Source organism: Halichoerus grypus, chromosome 5 (genome assembly GCF_964656455.1).
Source record: "Halichoerus grypus chromosome 5, mHalGry1.hap1.1, whole genome shotgun sequence".
NCBI lineage: Eukaryota > Metazoa > Chordata > Mammalia > Carnivora > Phocidae > Halichoerus > Halichoerus grypus.
The window spans coordinates 25,579,844-25,602,827 of NC_135716.1; the positions used below are offsets into that span (position 1 = coordinate 25,579,844).

General features: G+C 36.1%; 1 protein-coding gene across 6 annotated transcripts in view; it reads left to right on the top strand.

The window, feature by feature from the left end:
* The window catches only part of CSMD3 (CUB and Sushi multiple domains 3), a 1,190,044-nt gene that overhangs the window by 507,907 nt on the left and 659,153 nt on the right, over nt 1–22,984 (top strand). For all 6 annotated transcript variants that reach the window (XM_078072078.1, XM_078072080.1, XM_078072079.1 and 3 more), the window contains one exon: nt 665–752. In XM_078072078.1, coding sequence (XP_077928204.1) covers nt 665–752 — 88 coding nt within the window. The remainder of the gene's footprint in view (nt 1–664; nt 753–22,984) is intronic.

Here is a 22,984-nt window from a genome sequence, read left to right on the forward strand (position 1 = left end):
AAAATATTAATGAATCTTTCATTAATTGAGTGTCCTGGAGAAACTGCTGAAAATGTGTATGATGGCAAGGAAAACATAATCATGTCTATTGCTACAGGGAAAAGCCATCATTTTGGTTTTCAGCATTATATCATAATTCACTGACATGTGTGGTAATAGGAACCATAGTCTTACTTTAACATTGGTACAGCACACTGCTTCATTATATGCCAAACAAGAAGTGCTAACAATCTTAAACTTTTCCCATAGGGTCTTGTTTTTCTATTGGAACTTTAAAAATAATAGGTACCCAAATGATACTGTCATAACTGGTTGTAACTGCTTTACTGCCAATAATTAATGGAAACTCTGGCACTGATACCCTGGGAATGCATTTCCAGAGATTTCACAATTTGGTAGTAATTAAAAATAAAGTGTTAACTGTCAATGTGTTAATATTCAGAATAGTATGTCATTGAAGATGAATATCAAACTTGCAGGTCCACTAATAGCAAAAATGCTTTGTCTTTGTTACTGGGTTATAAAATTATATTTAATCTTTCTACATTTAAACTATAGTGATTATAAAAAATGTAAGAATATATTTTATGTACATTTTTCAATTAACATTTTTCTTGATTTTCTAATCATGTTTTGATTCTTTTTTTTTTTCCTGTTGTTACAGTAAATGAGGGAGGTATTAAAACAGCTTCCAATCTATGCCCAGATCCAGGAGAACCAGAAAATGGGAAGAGAGTTGGATCAGATTTTAGGTAATATTTTGTATTGCTATTTCATTATTTTGTCAAAGTTTATTTTAACTTAAAATTTAAAAGTAACTAATAATATGGAAAATGAAGACTGGGTGATTTAAAACAATGGCAACTAGATTTTATTTATTTGTTACTATTAATATTTCATTAGTTTAAAATGTTTAAATAACATACCAATTTTATTAGGATACTTTTCTGGAGTTTAAACAATCAATTTCTTGCCATATAGTAAGTGAAAAATCATGGGCTTTGGATTTGAAAGACATGAGTTAGAATTCAAATTCTGCTTAATAGTTATCTGATCTTAAGTAAGTAACTGAATCCTGTCTGCCTGAGTTTCCTGTTCTGTAACATGTAAATCAAATTTAGCATATCTAGTGGTGAGTTTCAAATGAGGTACAGCCTGTGAAACCTTCCTGCGAATGTTCTAGAAATATTTTATAAGTATTTTTCAGAAGTAGACACAACTGAATATATCTCCATCTTGAAATTAGTATTTATTTTATTAATTCAAAATTAAGCTTACTAACAACCAAGAGAATGCATGTAGTATACTGTGGTAGGCATTAATTTGAATAACTATCAAACAATATTTTTTAAAAATCTTGAAATTTTAGTAGACCTTCTTATAGCATTTCATAAATAAAAGATATAAAAAATGCTTTAAAGTATTAACTGATAATGTAACTAACATTCACAAATACTTGTTTTTACAAAGTATCCATGATACATAATTTTTTATAAAATTATTGATAATGATTATACACCTACCACACATTTATAATTTTTACTTCTTTTTATTATTTGTATAAAGGACTAAAGAATATCCTGTGGGAGGGGGTGGGGGGGTAGATAGTTCTTAGAATAGAGACCTATGGGAATTTTATCCCCATGGATATTTCAAGATGACTTAAAGTTACATTTTGCTATACATGGACAGGAAGAAAAAATAGTGTGATTTCAACATAAATACAATTGTAATTTTCTAAAAAAAATTACAGAACTTTATTTAACCAGCCCCATAATTAATGTATATGAAAATGTTTGAAGAAAAGCACTAGAAAGAAATTTAAAAGATCTGAGATCTAGTCAAACGCTGATCTTAATAAATTGACTTTATTAAAAATCAACTAAATCTCTCAGCTTCAATAATTAAAAGTGATATTTTGTAGACACAAAGTGATAAGCAATTTATTATGTGTTTTTTATGTCTTTTTAATTTATTATAAAATATATGGTATTTATTATTTTATTCCCACTTTACAAATGAGACTAAAGCTCTGTTTATCCAGGTAATAATATGATGGAACTGAAATTTGAACTTATTACTTCCTGATTCCAAAATCTGACCATTTATTCACTAAATTACATTATGCTTTGAAGTCAACAAACTTCATTGAAATCCCATTCTTGCCATACACTACTTGTGTTCTCCAAGAGTTTATTTCCTGAGATCTAAAAATGAGAATAGTACTGTTTCATAGAGTTAAGGAAATAAACTGATGTATGCATGTAATAATTATAGAGCTTGAGACAAAGTAAGTATTCAGTTCATGCTGGTAACTATTACAGTATGATGTGAATTACAGAATAATCATTATGAATATTTACTTGGTCCCACTTTTTATAAAACTATATGGCTTTATTGGAAACAGACTTAATATGGTGAGTTTAATTACTTTCAGGTGTCATGGCTTCCAATTATAAGATTATTTTGTAATCATATTGCAAGCACCATGATAGATATTAGGCATCAAGAAGCTCACAGTCAGGGGACCCCGGGTTGCTCAAACAGTTGAGTGTCTGAGTCTTGATTTCAGCCCAGGTCGTGATCTCAGGGTCAGCCCCATGTTGGGCTCCACACTCAGCGGGCAGTCTGCTTGAGATTCTCTCTCTCCATCTTCCCCTCCCTCCCATGTGTGTTCTTTCTCTCTCAAATCTTTAAAAAAAAAGAAGCTCACAGACTAAAACATAATCATTATAATTTAAGAATGTGTGAAATGTTACAAACACACAGAGGAGGTATGACATTTTTGGAAGCTAGGAGAAAGGGTCATAGGAAGTTAACATTGAGCTAGGTCTTAGAGGATAATTAGAATGTGTTATAGAGATGAAGAGAAATCCAGTGAACATTTATGTATTCATTATCTACATGTATTATTTGCCTATTATGTTCCTGGTCCTGTACTAGGAACAAATAAAACACACAAAAGCAGACATAGTACATGGTCCCCATAGTTCTTAGAATTTAATGGCAGAAAAGACACTTAAATGTCACATGCATTTGTAATTACAAATTTAGGACAGTACTGTGAAATAAAAAAATATAATAAGAAAAAACCAAGCTTCTGTAAGAGAGAATAAAAGTGTGGAAGTCCAGAGTTTTGAGGAGAAAAATGAAGAGTTCACTTTTGAGATTTTAAACTTTAAATGACTTAGAGATTTCCACACAGATACGTTAAGTTTGTAGTTGAACGTATTTGAAATTCAGAGATAGTCAGGGACCATCAGCAGGTAGATATTATAAAGAATATTAAAGCAGCATGATAGATGACATCATTTAGACTTTATAGAAAGATGAGACAATCTATGACCTAGTCCCAAAGATCTATGCTATTTGATGATATGATGGAATACAAGGAGCTATCAAACCATGCTCATGAGTGGTGAGAAGAATAGGAGTGAAACAAAAGAAGGAAGTTCTTGAAAAGAGGGTGAGGACTGTTAAATGCTATTGAAAAACTGAGAATGAGAGGACGGAAGACTGTCTCTTAAATTTGACAGCATGAAGATTATAGATAAGAGTGATTTCATTGGAGTGACAAAGGTTGAAAAAAATTGAAATCGCATGAAGAGACACTTCAGATAGGTAATAGCTATCATCAAATTACATAAAGCAGAAGAATATTGGAGGGCAGTTTTATAGTCTGTTTTCTTTCATCAATGTCTGGTAGTTTTCAATATACAGGTCTTTCACATCCTTGGTTAAATTTATTTCTAGCTATTTTTTGATGCAATTGTAAATGGAATTGTTTTCTCTATTTTTCTTTCTGATAGTTTGTTATTAGTGTATCCTACAAAATTCCTGAATTTGTTTATTAGTCGAACAGTTTGTTAATGCCATATTTAGGGTTTTCTATATATGATTTTATGCCATCTGCAAATAGTGAAAGTTTTACTTCTTCCTTTCAATTTCTATGCCCTTTATATCTTTTTTTGCCTAATTGCTCTGGCTAGGACTTCCAATATGATGATAAATAGAAGTGGCAAGTGTGGGCATCCTTGTCTTGTTCCTAATCCTAGAGGAAACACTCTCAACTCTTCACTGTTGAATGTCATATTGGTTGCGGGCTTGTCATATATGGCTTTTATTACATTGAGGTATGCTTCCTTTATACCTGCTTTGTTGAGGGTATTTTATCAAGATCGTGTCCATAGCCTGTGTTCTCTGAGAGCAGTTCCACAGACCAGCAGATGTGGGCCAAACCCAAAGCCCTCCCCTCAGGCCATAGCTCCAGAAAAGGTAAAGAGGACTCCTTTATAGAAAGATTAGGGGTTGTGCCTCAGTCCACAGTTTGCACAGTGCCTGGGGGTGTAGCCTGCCAAGAAATGTTTCTCTGATTGCCACAATCCTGTGGACCCAGTAATGAAACCACCCTCTGCCTTAGCCACCAGAGAGCCGGGCAATCAAGGAGTGTACCCTTAGCGGTAACCACAAAAACCCAGACACCAAAAAAAACAAACAAACAGAAAAACAGGGCACTAAATGTATGTAAAGCTCCCCTCCAGGAGACTCTAGTGCCCTGGAGCATGGCAGAGGGTGAGTGCAAAGATCACATCTGACCTCCAAAGTTTCTGGAAAGGACCCAAATGTGTGTTTAATTAACATCAAGCCCCTCAGTTCATAGTCATGATGGTTAGCTAATTGGCCTGCTTCACAGAAAGACCTGTTTCTATTGTCTCTTGCTGTGCCTTGGGATGGTTGCTGTTTAGGAACACTTTCTCCATTGGTTGTAGTCCTGTGGGACCCACAAATGTAAGTCCCACTGGCCATAAGAGCCAGGCGATGTAGAGATGTCCCCTGGCAGCAGTCACAATATAGGGATGCCAGACAGGGGTGTAAACTTCTTTCTGAGTGGCACCCTTAGAGTCTCGTGGGACCAGAAATGCAAGCTCCCTTAGCCTCCACAGCCATTCAGTTAAGAGGTATTTCCCTGGATGATAACCACAAAAGTCAGGGTGCCAGATGCCTGTAAAAGCTCCCTTCTGAGAAATACTAGTGCTCTGGAGCACAGCAAAAGGAGAGTGTGAAGATGGCCCCTGCCAGTCTCCGTCCAGGAGGGTATTCCAGCAAATTCCTAGATGTATGTGTTAAATTAGATGCCTGCTCCTCAGGCTGATACTTTAATAAAGCAAGTGAGCCTTTTTCACTTTAAGTCTGGTCACCAGTAGCTGCCTCTGAACTGGGCCTTGGGGCAGGTGAATCAGCACTTGCAAACTTTAAGAGCTACAGTCTTGCAGGTCTCAGGATGCAAGCCCCATTGGTTTTCAAAGTTAGATGTTTTGGAGGGCCTCATCGCTCAAGTGCATGTGTTAAAAATGGGGTGCCTGATGTGAGGTTCAATCTTTAATCCTCAGGGATAAGCTCTGGGTTTTGTTTCTTCCCAGGTGTGAGTTGCTGCACCAGGGGTAGGATTTATTGTGAGATTGTGTCCCAACTTCTCATATCCTCTTTGATGTGAATTTCTTCTTGTTTGCATGATGTGTAGTGGTCACTTAGCCAGCCTTTAGGTTTGTTGTTTTTTTTAAAGAGGAAATTGTTCCATATGTAAAGAGGAAATTGTTCCATATGTAGACTCAGTGCGTTCTTGGGAGGAGGTGAGTTCAGCATCTTCCTAGTTCATGGTCTTGAACCAAAACTCTCAAGGAAGGTTTTAATTGAAATGGAGAGTATTGGGCATAGAATATCTTTGGAAATAGGGTCAACAGAACTTCCTTATGGGTTGACTATGGAGGAATGCAATTGAGAATAGTTAATAATTCTACAAAGAGCCTTTTATAAAGAAAAGGATAGAGTAGTCTGCAGCACATGTAAGTCCTTTCTTCTGTTTCTACATTTGGTTTATCAGTGATTTGATAGATCTTTTCCTTCTTTCTCCTACCCCAAATTTCTTGTCTGTCTCTTATGTTATCCATATTGTTTAAACAAAAAAGCTTATTATTCAGACATCTCTTCTTGTGTTTTGTTTCTTATTTTTTCTCTTATTCTCACTTTACTTCATCTTATAATCCATCTCATATTAAGGTCAGTTCAGTTGCTCCACTTTGCCTAGGTCATATAGCATTTCCATTATAATAATGGAATTTTATTTTAAAAAAATCACATATACTCAATAAACAGTATTTTACTATGGAAGTTATAGAATACTAAATCTGAATATTCAAATGCAGCATGAGAAAATCTGACAGATCTGACATTGAATTTTGCTTTTATGTGTTTTTTTATCACTAATAATGACACTAGAAAGTATTCTTAATATTTCATTTTATTATAAATTTTTCAAAAAATATCATTTAATAATATGTAGAACAAAATACATGAAATAATCTCATTTTTATAGATTTGGAATTAGTATACATCAAGTATTCCCACATTGCTTAAGCCAAGATACTTGCCTTATCTATAAATAGTTTTATTCATCAAAAATTATTTTCTAGTTGGAATATTTTAATGTATTTCTAAACGTATATATTTTAAACTGTATTTCAGTGAAAGATTACCATAATTTAAATTATTTGTGGCCTCTATTTCTTGCATCACCTTTTCTTTTTAGTGTTTTTATCATAACATTGCAAAAACAACTTGTTTTTCCCCACCAGTAAGGAGGAGACCATGAGAATAAAGTAGACAAAGTACAGATAAGTGCTAAGTTCTCAGAAAGTACGCACAGTGTAAGTGCTAAAGTCTTGTTATTTGTGTTATTTATTTTTTTACACAGCCTACCCATGTTGAGTATTTTTATAAATCACATTTTTCTAAATATCCTATTAGCTTAGATAACACAATTGAAGTAACTTTTAAAACTCTAGCCCCACTACTTCTTCTACATATTTATACAACTTAAAATACACTTTTTTATAGGAGCTAGTTTTAATATGGTAATATTGTTCTGAGCAATCTGGGCTCCAAGCAACAATAGAACATTTATGCTTCCATACTCTTGTTTTCAGACCTAGGTAATGTCTTTTAAAAATCTTCTCAAAGATGCCAGAAACATCTTTCCATATGGACAACAGTACAAGTCTTAGTTGCATTAGTCTCAAAACGTAATATGAGAGGAAGATTGCAGTGTAGGTTTACTCAGCAATCTTTTCTTAGGCATCTAAACTATTTTTGGCTTATGATGAAAAAAATGATAAGATGGTATCTGCCTTCAAGAAATAGAATAAATTCCAGTATGGTGATATGAGAAAGCACACAAGTGAATATCATTCAAGTCATATGAGCCAAGAGAACATGGATATAAATTACGGGAAAATAAGGAATATGAAAATCCATTTGAAGAATGGATAGGATTCTTATAGGAAAAGATTGGCAGGATCACATTCTAGAAAGAGAGAATAGCATGTGCTGTATTGCTGAGCTGATAAAGGGTAGAGGCATTTGGAAAAACAGTTTGCCTTAAGCAACTGGTTATTTTAAGAGAATAGTAGCTTTTTTTAAAATCTCTTTTTAAAAATACACTTCACACAACTAAAATGATCTATTTTCTGTAAGAGGCATGTCTAGCATTCTGTAACACAATATGGCAGAATTGGAAATATAATGTCAGAAAGTTAGGTTTGGACTGTATTAAGAAGGAACTTAAATGCTAGAATGCAAATGTATAAACAAAAGGAAAAGAGCACCAAATTGCAAGCTATAAGCTCTGGGTTCAGGCCTACCTTATTACGGCTAAGTGCACAAACTTCTGGTATACAGGTTTACTCATTAGCAAAATAGGAATATACCATGTATAGTTTATTAAAAAAATTTTTTATTTATGTATTTGAGAGAGCGAGAGAGTGAGAGACTGAGGGTGGGGGAAGGAACAGAGGGAGAAGAGGGACAAGCAGACACCTCATTATGGAGCTCGATGCGGGACTTGATCTCAGGACTCTGAGACCATGACCTGAGCCAAAACCGAGTCTGACACTTAACTGACTGAGCCACCCAGGCACCCCAACATGTATAATGTTTTAATGAGCAACAAAATAATAGTTGTGAAAGTGCTTTTAAGCTATGGTATTTCTGTGTGTAATAATTGATATTATATCCCTTCTTAATTCCATGAGCTATGAAAAGATTCAATTTTTTTTTTTCTTTTAGAGAGAGAGAGAGAACGCATGTTGGGGTTTAGGGAGGGGAGAGAGAGAGACTGAATCCCAAACAGTCTCCATGCTGGAGTCTGAATCCCTAGCTCCAACATGGAACTTGATCTCATGACCCGGAGATCATGACCTGAGTCAAAATCAAGAGTAGGACACTTAACTGACTGAGCCACCCAGGCGCCCTGGAGATACACGTTTTTTCATTGAGGGTAATATAGCAGTGGCTATGCAATAAAAATCTTTACCTGAAAGCTAAGTTTAGTACATCTTGTAATAGAATAGGAAACCATTGCAATTGTCCAGATGAGAAATTTTAAGGATGTAAAGTAAGATGGAGACAATGAGAATTGAAAGGAATCAATTAATGAAATTGAAGAAGTAGAATCAAAGGGTTGCAGGATTTGGGGAAAGATAAAGATTTTAAAATCTGAATGCATTTGAAAAATCATACTAAAATTAGGAGGAGAAAGGTATCCAGGCATTTATTGAGCTCCACTTTAGCCTGGGTACTTTACCAGGCAATTTTATAACTGTTAGATATCTAGTCCTTTGCTATAGCAGTATAATTTGATGTCATTCTATTTTTATTAAAGAGGAAACAGATCTTTGGAGAGAATAAATAGCTTCTCCATGTCAAGTAAAAAGAATAACAGGATTTAAAATTAAGTTCATTGAGTTCCAAATTCCATATTCTTTCACTTGTAATAATGTATGCTTGTTTTAGAGGAAAGACTAGTTCAGTTTCTTAAAAGTAAAAATAAAGATCCAAATCTCTGAAGAATGAAAATGATAAAGACCTAAAAAAAAGGAAAGTCATGATTATTGAAGCCTTCAAGAGGTAAGGATATTCCTAAAGCAGAATATATAGTAGAAGAGGAGAGTTTTGAAGAAGGAACATGGAGCAAAGCTTATTTTTTAGGGAATGGGAGGAGAATGGATTCAAGAAAAGAGTGAAAAATGGGTGGTAGAATGACTAGATTCAGAGAAACCAAGATATTCCTTAGCTACTAGAGTCAAAAAAAGAGGTAATAATGGTGACAGAAGAGTTGAGGGAAATGAGAACAGAGAAAATTAATTTAGGGATGGAGAAGTCATTGGTAACTTAAGAGATGATGCAAAAAGTCAGAGTACACAATATTAGGAGGAGTGACTGGCTGGCTCAGAGGAGTGTACGACTCTTGATCTCGGGGTTGTGAGTTCAAGCCCCACACTGGGTGTAGAGACTACTTAAAAATAAAATTTAAAAAAAAATTATCAAAAAAATAGGGAATAGCTGTGTCGTAAGGAAGGAAGTGCCACAGGTGTAGGCTATTCTTTAGAAGATTTTTGTGGGGATAGATGGAACACTTCTGGGAGCTCCTATTTCTTTTTTTTTTTTTTTTTTTTTTAAGATTTTATTTATTTATTTGACAGAGAGACACAGCGAGAGAGGGAACACAAGCAGGGGGAGTGGGGGAGGGAGAAGCAGGCTTCCCGCTGAGCAGGGAGCCCGATGTGGGGCTCGATCCCAGGACCCTGGGATCATGACCTGAGCCGAAGGCAGACGCTTAACGACTGAGCCACCCAGGCGCCCCGCTCCTATTTCTTAATGATCTCTTTGCAATTACCAAAGTAAAACATACAAGTGAATATATTAGCATATTTAGAAAGCTCATTTTAGGAGAACAGATGAAGGTGGGTCCACATTCAAAAGTGTGATGGACTTATATCATGTTAGTCAGCTTTTCTTGAAAAAAGTAGTGTTTTAATATGACCAGATGAGAAGCATGTACCCTGCTGTTTCATTACTAAGCTATACCAGTGTTTTAATTATCAAAATAAAAACCCAAATTTTGGAGCCAAAATTTTTCTTTGTTCTCAAAGAGGAGGCAAATTCCTGTCCCTGTCTAGTGACATCTCTTTAAAGGGAAGGCATCAGACAAGGCCTTTCCTGCAGAAAGAAAGTCTGTGTAAGGTAAGATTCCAGAAGCTGGGCCTTCCCAGACATTTGGTTATCATTTTAAGAGACATTTAAAATTTTAATTTATTTTTCAGCATAAAAATCGCTGGCAGTTTCTGTATCTTTTTGGCAGCATTTTTCCATTTGAAAGCCTGTTATGCTCCATAGACATTTCAAAATAGAAAAAAGACTTTTAGGATTTCAAAACACAGCTGTTAAGAGTCTCACCTTGGATATTAGCACACAAAATGGTAGGCAAATCATAGCATGTCCCATAAGATATCTTACTTCTCCAAGGATTTTCTTATAATTTCCTCAGTAATTATAAAAATATTGATTATGTGCATACAAGAATATTTCTGCGTTAACAACTGCTGCCTGTAAGTCATTTAGTTTTATGGTGAGTCTGAAGTCCTACTATTAGGTTATGTGATCAGAGGAATTAATGAAAATATGTTAAAGTAGTAGTTATACATATAAAGGTAATAATCTCAGTGGTAATGTTAGATGTATGGTCATAGATTCTGCAATATGGTAATAGTGGTGCATAATTCACTTAAAACTTTAGTTTAAAAGTTTAAAAAATAAGCATCATTGGAAAAATCTGGTATTAGTTACATAATAATAATTAAGAAAAACTATAAATTGTAACAGCATCAACCTAAAATGTGAGGGGGGGTAGTAAAAGTGTAAAGTTTATGAATACTATTGGAGTTTTGAAGGTAAATTGTTATTGTTTAAAATAAGGTATTATAAGTTTTAGATATTTTGTGTAAGCCTCATGATAACCAAAAGGGGAAATCCTGCAGTAATTACACAAAAGAGCATGATCAAGAAGTCAGAGCATGTAGATACCAAAATACATCAGAACACACCAAAAAAGACAGCAGGATAAGAAACAAGGAACAATAGATCTACAAAACAACCAGAAAACAATTAACAAAATAACAACAGTAAGTCCTTACCTATCCATAATTATATTAAATGTAAATGGATTAAGTTCTTCAATTATAAGTCATAGAAATGGTTGAACAGATAAAAACAAACAAACAAGAGCCAACAATATGCTCCCTGAGACTCACTTAACCTTAAAAACAAACATTGATGATAAATGACTCAGTACATCAAAAATATATAACAATTGTAAATATTTACAAATTGGACTACCTAAATATATATAAAGCAAAAAGTAACATAGCTCAAAGGAGACATAAATAGTAATACAATAATAGAGACTTTAAAATCCCATTCTTAACAATGGATACAGCAACCAGACAATCAATAAGGAAACAGTGGATTTAACAACACTGTAGAGCAAATGGACCTGACAGACATATACAGAACATTCTAGCCAATGAAGAATACATATACTTAAGTGAATATGGAATATTTTCCAGGATAGACCATATGTTAGGCCACAAAATGAGTCTTAGCAAATTCAAGAAGATTGAAATAATGCCAGATATCTTCGCTGACCACAATGACACAAAACTAGAAATCGATGATGAGAAAAATGGAAAATTCACAAACACATGGAAATTAAACAACACTCTCGTTAACAACCAATTAATTAAATAAGAAGTTACAGGAGGAAGGTAACCTGGGTGGCTCAGTTGGTTAAGTATCTGCCTTTGGCTCAGGTCATGATCCCAGGGTCCTGAGATCAAGCCCCACGACGGGCTCCGTGCTTGGCAGAGAGCCTTCTTCTCCCTCTCCCTCTGCTGCGCCCCCTGCTTGTGCTCTCTCCCTCTCTCACTCCCTCTCTCTCTCTGTCAAATAAATAAATAAAATCTTAAAAAAAAAGTTACAGGATGAATTAAAAAGTTTTGTGAGAAAAACAAAACTGGGAAACAACATTCCAGAACTTATGAGATACAGCAAAAACAGTTCTAAGAGGGAAGTTCTTGCAATAAATGCCTACATGAAGAATCAAGAAAGATCCCAAATATACAACCAAACCCTCCACCTTAAGGAACTAGAAAAAGAAGAGCAAAGTTAGCCCAAAGTTAGAAGAAAGGAAATAATAAAGATGAGAGCAGAAATAAATAAAATAGAAAACAGAAAAGTCATAGAAAAGACTAACCAAACTAGGATTTAGTTCTTTGAAAAGATAAACAAAACTGGCAAGCCCTCAGCTAGACTAACCAAGGTAAGAAAGGAGAGAGGACCCAAACCAAAAAAAATTATTACTGAAAAAGGAGACATTACAATTGACAATAAAGAAATTCAAAGGATCATAAGAAGCTACTTACTATGAACAATTATATGCCAATGAACCAGAAGACCTAAAAGAAATAGAAAATTCTAAGAAACATACAACTTACCAAGACTGAATGAGGAAGAAATAGAACATCTGAATAGACCTATTTTAATAAGGAGATTGAATCATTAATTAAAAATCTCCCAACAACAACAAAAGCCTGGAATTAGATGGCTTTACTGGTGAATTTTGCCAAACATTTAAAGAAGAATTAACACTGGTGTTTCTCAAACTCTTCCAAAAAATTGAAGGAGGAGACATACCCAACTTCATTTTATGAGGCCAGAAACATCCTAATGCCAAAACAGAAAAGGACACTAGTAGAAAAGAAAACTATTATAGGTCAATATCCCCAATGAATATAGATGAAAAAATTCTCAATGAAATACTTACACACCAAATTCTGCAGCACATTAATGGGATCATTCACCATGACCAGATTGGATTTATCCCTGGGATGCAAGGATGGTGAAACATAGACAGATCAATCAATGTGATGATATCACACTAGCAGAATGAAAGGGAGGAATCATAGGATCATCTCAGTAGGTACAGAAAAAGCAACAAAATTCAACATCTGCTCATGATTAAAAACTTTCAATAAAGTAGGTTTAGAGGGAACATACCTCAACATAATAAACACCATATATGAAAAATATTCAGTGGTAAAAAACAGAAACAAACTCAGTTTGTTTCCTGAGATTAAGAATTCCTCATATCAGTGAGGTCATATGATACATGTCTTTCTCTGATTGACTTTTTTTCGCTCAGCATAATATCCTCCAGTTCCATCCACATCGTTGCAAATGGCAAGATTTCATTTCTTTTGATGGCTGCATAATATTCCATTGTATATATATACACTGCATCTTTATCCATTCATCTGTCGATGGACATCTTGGCTCTTTCCACAGTTTGGCTATTGTGGACACTGCTGCTATAAACATTGGGGTGCACGCACCCCTTCTGATCTCTACATTTGTATCTTTGGGGTAAATACCCAGTAGTGCAATTGCTGGATCATATGGTAGCTCTATTTTCAACTTTTTGAGGAACCTCCATACCGTTTTCCAGAGTGGCTGCACCAGCTTGCATTCCCACCAACAGTGTAGGAGGGTTCCCCTTTCTCTGCATCCCCGCCAACATCTGTCATTTCCTGACTTATTAATTTTAGCCATTCTGACTGGTGTGAGGTGGTATCTCATTGAGGTTTTTGATTTGGATTTCCCTGATGCCAAGCAATGTTGAGCACTTTTTCATGTGTCTGTTGGTCGTTTGGATGTCTTCTTTGGAAAAATGTCTGTTCATGTCTTCTGCCCATTTTGAGATTGGATCATTTGTTCTTTGGGTGTTGAGTTTAAGAGTTCTTTATAGATTTTGGATACTAGCCCTTTATCTGATATGTCATTTGCAAATATCTTCTCCCATTCTGTCTGTTGTCTTTTGGTTTTGTTGACTGTTTCTTTTGCTGTGCAAAAGCTTTTTATCTTAATGAGGTCCCAATAGTTCATTTTTGCCCTTGCTTCCCTTGCATTTGGCGATGTTTCTAGGAAGAGGTTGCTGCAGCTGAGGTTGAAGAGGTTGCTGCCTCTGTTCTCCTTTAGGATGTTGATGGACTCCTGTCTCACATTGAGGTCTTTCATCCATTTTGAGTCTATTTTTGTGTGTGGTGTAAGGAAAGGGTCCAGTTTCGTTCTTCTGCATGTGGCTGTCCAATTTTCCCAACACCATTTGTTGAAGAGACTGTCTTTTTTCCATTGGACATTCTTTCCTGCTTTGTCAAAGATTAGTTGACCATAGAGTTGAGCGTCCATTTCTGGGCTCTCTATTCTGTGCCATTGATCTATGTGTCTGTTTTTGTGCCAGTACCATACTGTCTTAATGATTACAGCTTTGTAATAGAGCTTGAAGTCTGGAATTGTGATGCTGTCAGCTTTGCTTTTCTTTTTCAACATTCCTCTGGCTATTCGAGGTCTTTTCTGGTTCCATACAAATTTTAGGATTATTTGTTCCATTTCTTTGAAAAAAGTTGATGGTATTTTGATGGGGATTGCTTCAAATGTATAGATTGCTCTAGGTAGCATTGACATCTTCACAATATTCTTCCAGTCCATGAGCACAGAACGTTTTTCCATTTCTTTGTGTCTTCCTCAATTTCTTTCATGAGTACTTTATAGTTTTCTGAGTACAGATTCTTTGCCTCTTTGAAACAAACTGAGGGTTGCTGGAGTGGTGGGGGGTGGGAGGGATGGGGTGGTTGGGTGATAGACATTGGGGAGGGTATGTGCTATGGTGAGTGCTGTGAAGTGTGCAAGATTGTTGAATCACAGATCTGTACCTCTGAAGCAAATAATACATTATATGTTGAAGAAGAAGAAGAAGAAGAAGGAGAAGGAGAAGGAGAAGGAGAAGGAGAAGAAGATAGCAGGAGGGGAAGAATGAAGGGGGGGAATCAGAGGGGGAGATGAACCATGAGAGACTATGGACTCTGAAAAACAAACTGAGGGTTCTAGAAGGGAGGGGGGTGGGAGGATGGGTTAGCCTGGTGATGGGTATTAAAGAGGACACGTTCTGCATGAAGCACTGGGTGTTATATGCAAACAATGAATCATGGAGCACTACATCAAAAACTAATGATGTAATGTATGGTGATTAACATAACATAATAAAAAAATTAATACTCAGAAATCAGTTTCATTTCTGTACACTAATAAAGAAGTATCAGAAAGAGAAATTAAGAAAAGAATTCCACTTGCAATTTCACCAAAAAGAATACAATACCTAGGAATAAACTTAACCAAGGAGGTCAATGACTTGTACTCTGAAAACTGTAAAACATTAATGAAAGAAACTGAAGGCAACAAACAAATGGGAAGATGTTCCATGTTCCTGGATTGGAAAAATTAATGTAAAATGTCCATACTGCCTAAAGAAATCTACACATTCAGTGCAATCCCTACCAAAATACCAACAGCATTTTTCAAAGAACTAGAACAAATAATACTAAAATTTATATGGAATCACAAAAGGCCCCAAATAACCAAAGCAATCTTGGGAAAGAAAAGCAAAGCTGGAAGTGTCACAACTCCAGATTTCAAGATATACTACAAAGCTGTAGTAATCAAAAGAACATGGTACTACCACAAAATAGACACATAGATTGATGGAACAAAATAGAGAGCCCAGAAATGAACTTATGCTTATATGGTCAATTAATTTATGACAAAGGATGCAAGAATATACAATGAGGAAAAGACTGTCTCTTCAGTAAATGGTTCTGAGAAAACTGGACAACTACATGCAAAAGAATGAATCTGGACTATTTTCTAACACCGCCAAAAAAATAAATTCAAAATGGATTAAAGACATAAATGTGAGACCTGAAACCATAAAAATCCTAGAAGGGAACACAGTTGATAATTTCTCTGATATCAGTCATAGCAATGTTTTTCTACATATGTCTTCTTAAGGCAAGTAAAACAAAAGCAAAAATAAACTATAGGGATGACATCAAAATAAAAAGCTTCTGCATTGCAAAGGAAACAAAAAGGCAACTTATTGAATGAAAGAAGATATTTGCAGAGCATGTATCTGATAAGAGATTAATATCCAAGATATATAGAGAATTTATACAACTCAGCACCAAAAAACAAATAATCTGATTAAAAATGGGCAGACAACCTGAATAGACATTTTTTTCAAAGAAGACATGCAAATGGTCAACAGACACATGAGAAGATGCTCAACATCAGTAGTCATCAGAGAAATTCAAATCAAAATCACAATGAGCTCTCACCTTACACCTGTTAGAATGACAAAAATCAAAAAGACAAGAAGTAACAAGTGTTGACAAGTATGTGGAGAAAAAGGAACCCTTGTGCACTGTTGGTGGAAATATAGATTGGTGCAGCCACTGTGGGAAATAGTATCGAGGTTCCCAAAAAATTAAAAATCGAAATGTTATATGATCTGATAATTTCACTACTGGGTATTTATCCAAAGAATATGAAAGCATTAATTCAAAAAGACATATGCACCCCTATGTTTATTGCAACATTGTTTATAATAGCCAAGATACGGAAGCAACCCAGGTGTCCATCAGTAGAGGAATAGATAAAGATGTGGTATATATGTGTACGCACAAATGCATATGCTTGCGCGCACACACACACACACTAGAATGTTAAGCAGCCATGAAAAAGAATGAATCTGTGCCATTTGCAACAACCTGGATGGACCTAGAGGGTATTATGCTAAGTGAAATAAATCGGACTGAGAAAGACAAAAACATATGATTTCATATGTGGAATCTAAAGAAAAAAACAAAATAAATATATAAACAAACAAAAAGAATCAGCTTACAAATACAGAGAACAAACTGGTGGTTGGCAGAGGGGAGAAGGGGGGAAATGGGCAAAATGGGTGAAAGGGAGTGGGAAATACAAGTTTCCAGTTACAGAATGAAAAAGTCATGGTAATAAAATGTACAGCATAGGGAATATAGTCAATAGTATTATAATAGCATTGTATGGTAACAGTAGCTACACTTGTGGTAAGCAAAATATAACATACAGAGTTGTTGAATCACACTAGTTGTACATCTGAAATTAATGTAACATTATGTGTCAACTATACTCAAATAAAAATAAATAAATAAATGCTTTTAAAACAAGATTCTGATGATGTTTTTTATAAAAGTAGGAAAAACATTCCTAAAATTTATATGGAGTCACAAAAGACCTCAAATAAGCCAAAGAAATTCCAAGAAAGAAGAACAAAGCAGGAGACATCACGCTTCCTGATTTCAAGCTATATTTTATAGATACGGTCATCAAAATAGTATGGTACTGGCATAAAAACAGACAAATAAACCAATGAAACAGAATTAAACCAAGCATTTGACAAGGGAATGAAGAATACTCTGGAGAAAAGGCAGCCTCTTCCATAATGGTGCTAGAATAATAGATAGTCACACGTCAAAGAATGAAATTGGACCTATATCTTACACAACTCACAAAAATTAACCCAAATTTGATTAAGGATTTGAACGTTAGACCTGAAGCCACAAAATTCCCAGAAGAAATCATAGGAATAAAGCTCCTTGATGTAGGTCTTGGTGATGAATTTTTTAATCTGACACCAAAAACAAGAGAACAAAAGCAAAAAGCAAGTTGACGACATCAAACTAACTACAGCAAAAGAAACCAACAACAAAGTGAAAAGATGAGCCGTAAAATGGGAAAAAAAAAATTATTTGCAAACCATGTATCTCATAAGTGGCAAATATCCAAAATGTATAAAGAACTCATACAACGAAATGGCAAAAATAATGATAATAATCATCCAGTTAAAAAAAAAAAAAAATAGGCAAAGGACCTGAATAGACATTTCTCCAAAGAAGATATACAACAGGTCAACAGGTAAATGAAAAAATCACTAACATACTCAATATCACTGAACATTGGGAAATGCAGTTTAAAACCACAATGAAATATAACCTCACACCTGTTGGAATGGCCATCATTAAAAAGAGATAACAAATGCTAACATAGATGTGGAAAAAAGTGAACCCTTGTGCACTGTTGGTTAAAAAGGAGTTTTCAGTTGTATAGGGAAAAATGGAATTAAAAAAATTACACACTGTGATAAGTACAATCAGATAAATATATCTAATATACAGAGAAATAGATGATTACCTCTTTGGGAGATATAGAGAGGAAAAGCTGCCCCAAGTGAGGTGACATCTTCATTTCGTTCTGATAATGGGTAGAAGTATTCCACATAGACAAGAAGCATAGGAGACAATTTGAGGATGGGTGCAGAGCACATGCACGGACACAGAGCTCTAGACCATGCAGCACATTCAGGGAGAGTTTGTGTTGCTGAGTGTCCAGTACAAAGTGGGGTGGAAGATAAAGCCCCAAAAGGGGTTTGCCAAGTAGACTAGGGAATGGAATACATTCCCAATTGATGGAATACATTCCCATAATTAAAACCTTTCCTCCACACATGTTATGTTTAAGCAAAACAAAAAGAAAAAGGCAAAGTGATGTATCATAAGGTAACTTCTAAACTCCTTTATATAAGCTATTGCAAGTAAGGGAATACCCGAAGGACATTTTACAAATAAAGCTTTATTTTTCCCAAATAACATATATAACATGCATTCTGCTTCTTAGTAATACTATTGGAGAACAAGACTCTTTCTGTCTTTTTAAATCTTTTCCCTTAATCATTCTTAGCATATTAGTTTTGAGCCGCTTGCTGATTGTCTCGTGATGGCAAGATGCCCTTGCTCCAGATATCAATACCTATTTCAAAAAAGGAAGAAGTACTAACGTCAAAGAATTTTCTCTTTTTGAGATCTTGTATTCTTGTTCAGGAAGAAAAGTCTTAGCCAACTTCCATTTCATTGTCCCGAAATGATTGCCATGCACACCTTTGAAACAATCAATCGCCTTGTGAATGAGATTAATATAACCATTTTAAACTAAAATGTGTGTCTTGCCTGGGGCTGGCATGAAGATATCCTGAATATCCTGAATAAGCCAGGGTTCTGCTTAAGGGGTACGAGATAATTGTTGAAAGGCAACAGGTAGAGTCTGCCAGATATAGACAGCATAAAAATGCAATTTATGATTTAGTCTCAGTTTTGTTCTCCAATATCCTATATTACCAATCTTTTATCCCTCATCCATCCTACTCCCATTTTCAACTTCAACTCACACCCACATGCATATATACACATACTGACTAGACTAGCCATAGTCAACTACTGTGGTTCCCAGGATCTGTCATGTCTGTAATCACTGCAAATTTTGTAGGCTGCATTCCTTATGTAGAATGTCTGTCTTCTCATTCTTTGTTTGGCTACATCTGCTCAACCTCTAGTATTAAGCTCAGGTTTCAACCCCAACCAGCCTTTTTTAGGGACCCACCTTTCTTTTTTCTTAAATAATCTCCACACTTAAAATGTGATACTGTGAATTATTTTTTCTATTTGTCTCTTCTTGTCCATAGATTTTTTGAGAGGAGAGTGTAATATCTCCTTCCAATATGGCATCCTCTCTATCCCCTTTGCATAGAAACTAACATATACCAAAGATTCAATAATCATGGTCAGCAAGCATTCTATTTTGTTGGGCCTGCATTGTATTTAAGAAAAAAATAATTCTTTTAGGGGCACTTGGGTGGCTCATTTGGTTAAGTGGCTAACTCTTTTTTTGTTTGTTTGTTTTTGAGATTTTATTTATTTATTTGAGAGAGCATGCACGCATGAGAGAGAGAGAACACAGGCTGGGGGAGGCATAGAGGGAGAAGCAGACTTCCCGCAGGGCAGGGACGCCTGTTGTGGGGCTCCATCCCAGGATCCTGAGATCATGACCTGAGCCAAAGGCAAATGTTCAGCCGACTGAGCCACCCAGGCATCCCTAAGCTGCCAACTCTTGATTTCAGCTCCGGTCATGATCCAGGGTCCTGGGATGGAATCGCATGTGGGCTCTGTGCTCACTGGGGAGACTGCTTGAGGATTCTCTCTCTTTCTCTTCCTCCACCCCTCCCCCCCTTGTGTGTGCTCTCTCTCTAAAATAAATAAATCTTTAAAAAAAATAATAGAAGCATTCTCTTAGAATATACATGGCTTTAATCAAGCAGATACCTTTTCATGATCAAATTTTTGGCTTTGATTTTTAGACATTTGAGTTTGTAACTCCTATGTAAACACTCAATGAATACATATTGAATAAATAGATTAATGAATACATATTTGCAAGTGTGGTAAGTTCTGTCTTGGATGACTAAGTTGATGGTAGTAGTATGCACTAAGATTGGAAATAAAGGAAGAAGAACAAGTTTCAAAGAGAGGATCAGTTGAATTTGGGATACTTTGAATTTGTGGTCTTTCTGTGGGACATTCAGGTGGCTACCAGAAGAGCTCAAAAACAGAGACACAGATTTGTGAGAAGGAGGTTGAAGTCAGGTGTCACAGAATAAGCAATTGCCCCAGAGGTATCTCCTCCCCCCACCCACACACACTCAAGATTCCCATCCTACTCACCCAAGGGCTTCTAATTGCAAGCACCCATGACTCCTGTGACTTCATTGTGAGCCTACTGGGTGGGCTGGCCACCTATGAGGGTAAGAGGGAGTGACTGTTAACAGGTATGGAGTTTCATAATAAAAATAAAGTTTCAGTAATATTCTGAAATTAGATAGTAGTGATGTCGTATAACTCTGTGAATATACTAAAACCCAATAAATTGTACACTTTAAAAAGGTGAAAACAGTGTTTGCAAGGAAGGGTGAATAAATGGGTGTCTGAAAGGATGGTTTGTCGTGTGTGTGTGTGTGGGGGGGGGTCAGTCAGGTAGGTTGCCAGGGTGGAAATGGGGCACAAATTGTGGAAGACAAGGTGAAAGAGGTAAGAAGCAACCGGACCATGAGTGACCCACATTTTCTATCCCAAAGATCCCACACGTTAGCAAGAAAGCAGTATGTAACATCTGCAGAGCTTTCTATGATACCTAATAAAGCCTAGCATTTCTAAAACATATTCAGACCAAGTGCTTGCTTTATTTCTAGACCTACTTAATCCATAGTCCCAGCTGACCACTAATTTGTTCACTCTCTTTTTTAAAAAGTTTTTATTTAAATTCCAGTTAGTTAACATACAGTGTAATCTAAGTCTCAGGTATAAGTTGTTCATTCTCAATCTTCTTGACTTATTGGAATCACCTAAAAATTTCAGTATAAAAATTTAATTTACTGAGCTTTACCTTCAGACACAGGAGGTATGGTCAGTATGTCTGAATATATAAAAAGACCCAACCCCCTGGGATTTACAATGTCAGTGGCTCCAGACACACTTTGAAAAACACTGCTATACAAAAATAAATAGATCTATAATATGGGGTATTGTGTTTTAGCGCAAGAAGTTCCCATTTCTTTGGGTTCACAGTGCCTTTAGTGTCTTAATCATTTTCAAAGAAATATTTAACACTTCCATTTTGTCTTACAAATTTATGTTCTAACAACCTTGCATTGTTGTAGATTGCTCAGCTTCTCAAACCTTGGATCAGATTAGATATCATCCCTCTCATTTCCTGTTTCACAGTGAAATGATGCGGTAACTGCTTTTTATTACAGCAACCACTGAAAATCCAGCTTCACAAAGCTATGATGTCATTGAGAGAAATATAGTGATCTAATGTTGAAACTATGAACTCTCTCAAGCTAGTGGCTTGATTGAGGCATGATAAATGTCTGTGTTTCCTTCACAAATTTTGAAGTACATTGCGGCTGCCCTGTGTTCACTGCACCAACCTGACATGCTCACTACCTGTTTGGGAACTGCAATTTTATCTAGTAAAAAAGGGCAGAAAAAATATACAATAAAATGCACCCTGGCATTTTATTTTGTATTTTAGTAAGCCCTGTTGCATGAACCAGCTCCCTCTCATTCCATTGTCAGAGTCCAGACGGACAATAGGGTATTTCTAACTATACTACAGAATGCCCCAAATCAGCAAATCTCTCCTGGCTCTGCGTCTAAACTAGCATGCCTTACCCTAGTGTTTCTTTCTTTTTTTTTTTTTTTTCCAAAGATTTTATTTATTTACTTGACAGAGAGAGAGCACAAGCAGGGGAATGGCAGGCAGAGGGAGAAGCAGGCTCCTCACTGAGCGGGGAGCCCAATGTGGGACTGGATCCCAGGACCCTGGGTTCATGACCTGAGCTGAGGGCAGCCACTTAACTGAGCCACACAGGTGCCCCTTGTTTAAATTATTTTTAAGAAACATTTACAACTCTTGTAACTTTTTTGGAAATCCATCACGATTTCAAAACTTTATCTTTTCATTTATTTGACAGAGCACAAGCAGGGGGATCGGCAGGCAGAGGGAGAGGGAGGAGTAGGCTCCCTGCCCTGCAATGCCGGGCTCCATCCCAGGACCCTGGGATCAGGACCTGAGTCAAAGGCAGCCGCTTGACTGACTGAGCCACCCAGGAACCCTATCCTAGTGTTTCTTTCACTCAGCAAATACTTCCTGGTACTTAAGTAGCAGACACTGGGCTAGGCCCCAGATGTAGGAGATAAAAGGGAGAGTAAGACATAATTTTTCCCTTTGAGAGTTTACAGGATTCAACTTGTATCCCAGTGATTCATAAAATGTCTCTACTATTCTGCCCAGCCCTTTAGCATAACTCTGTATACCTGTCCACTGTCTGTGGCTGTGATTTTTAGATTTTCCTTAGCTTCAAACTTCCTACTCCAAGGGCAAAACTGTTTTTAACCCCTCACTAGTTCATACTCTCAGAACTCACATAGTGTGACATACTGGGAACCAATCTGACTACGAGAGAATTTGGAATTCTTTAAAATATCTAAAATAATATGATTTTTAAAAATATTTTATTTGGGGCGCCTGGGTGGCTCAGTCGTTAAGCGTCTGCCTTCGGCTCAGGTCATGGTCCCAGGGTCCTGGGATCGAGCCCCACATCAGGCTTCCTGCTCCGCGGGAAGCCTGCTTCTCCTTCTCCTACTCCCCCTGCTTGTGTTACCTCTCTCGCTGTGTCTCTCTCTGTCAAATAAATAAAATCTTTAAAAAAATAAAATAAAATAAATAAAATATTTTATTTATTCATTTGAGAGAGAGACAGAACACC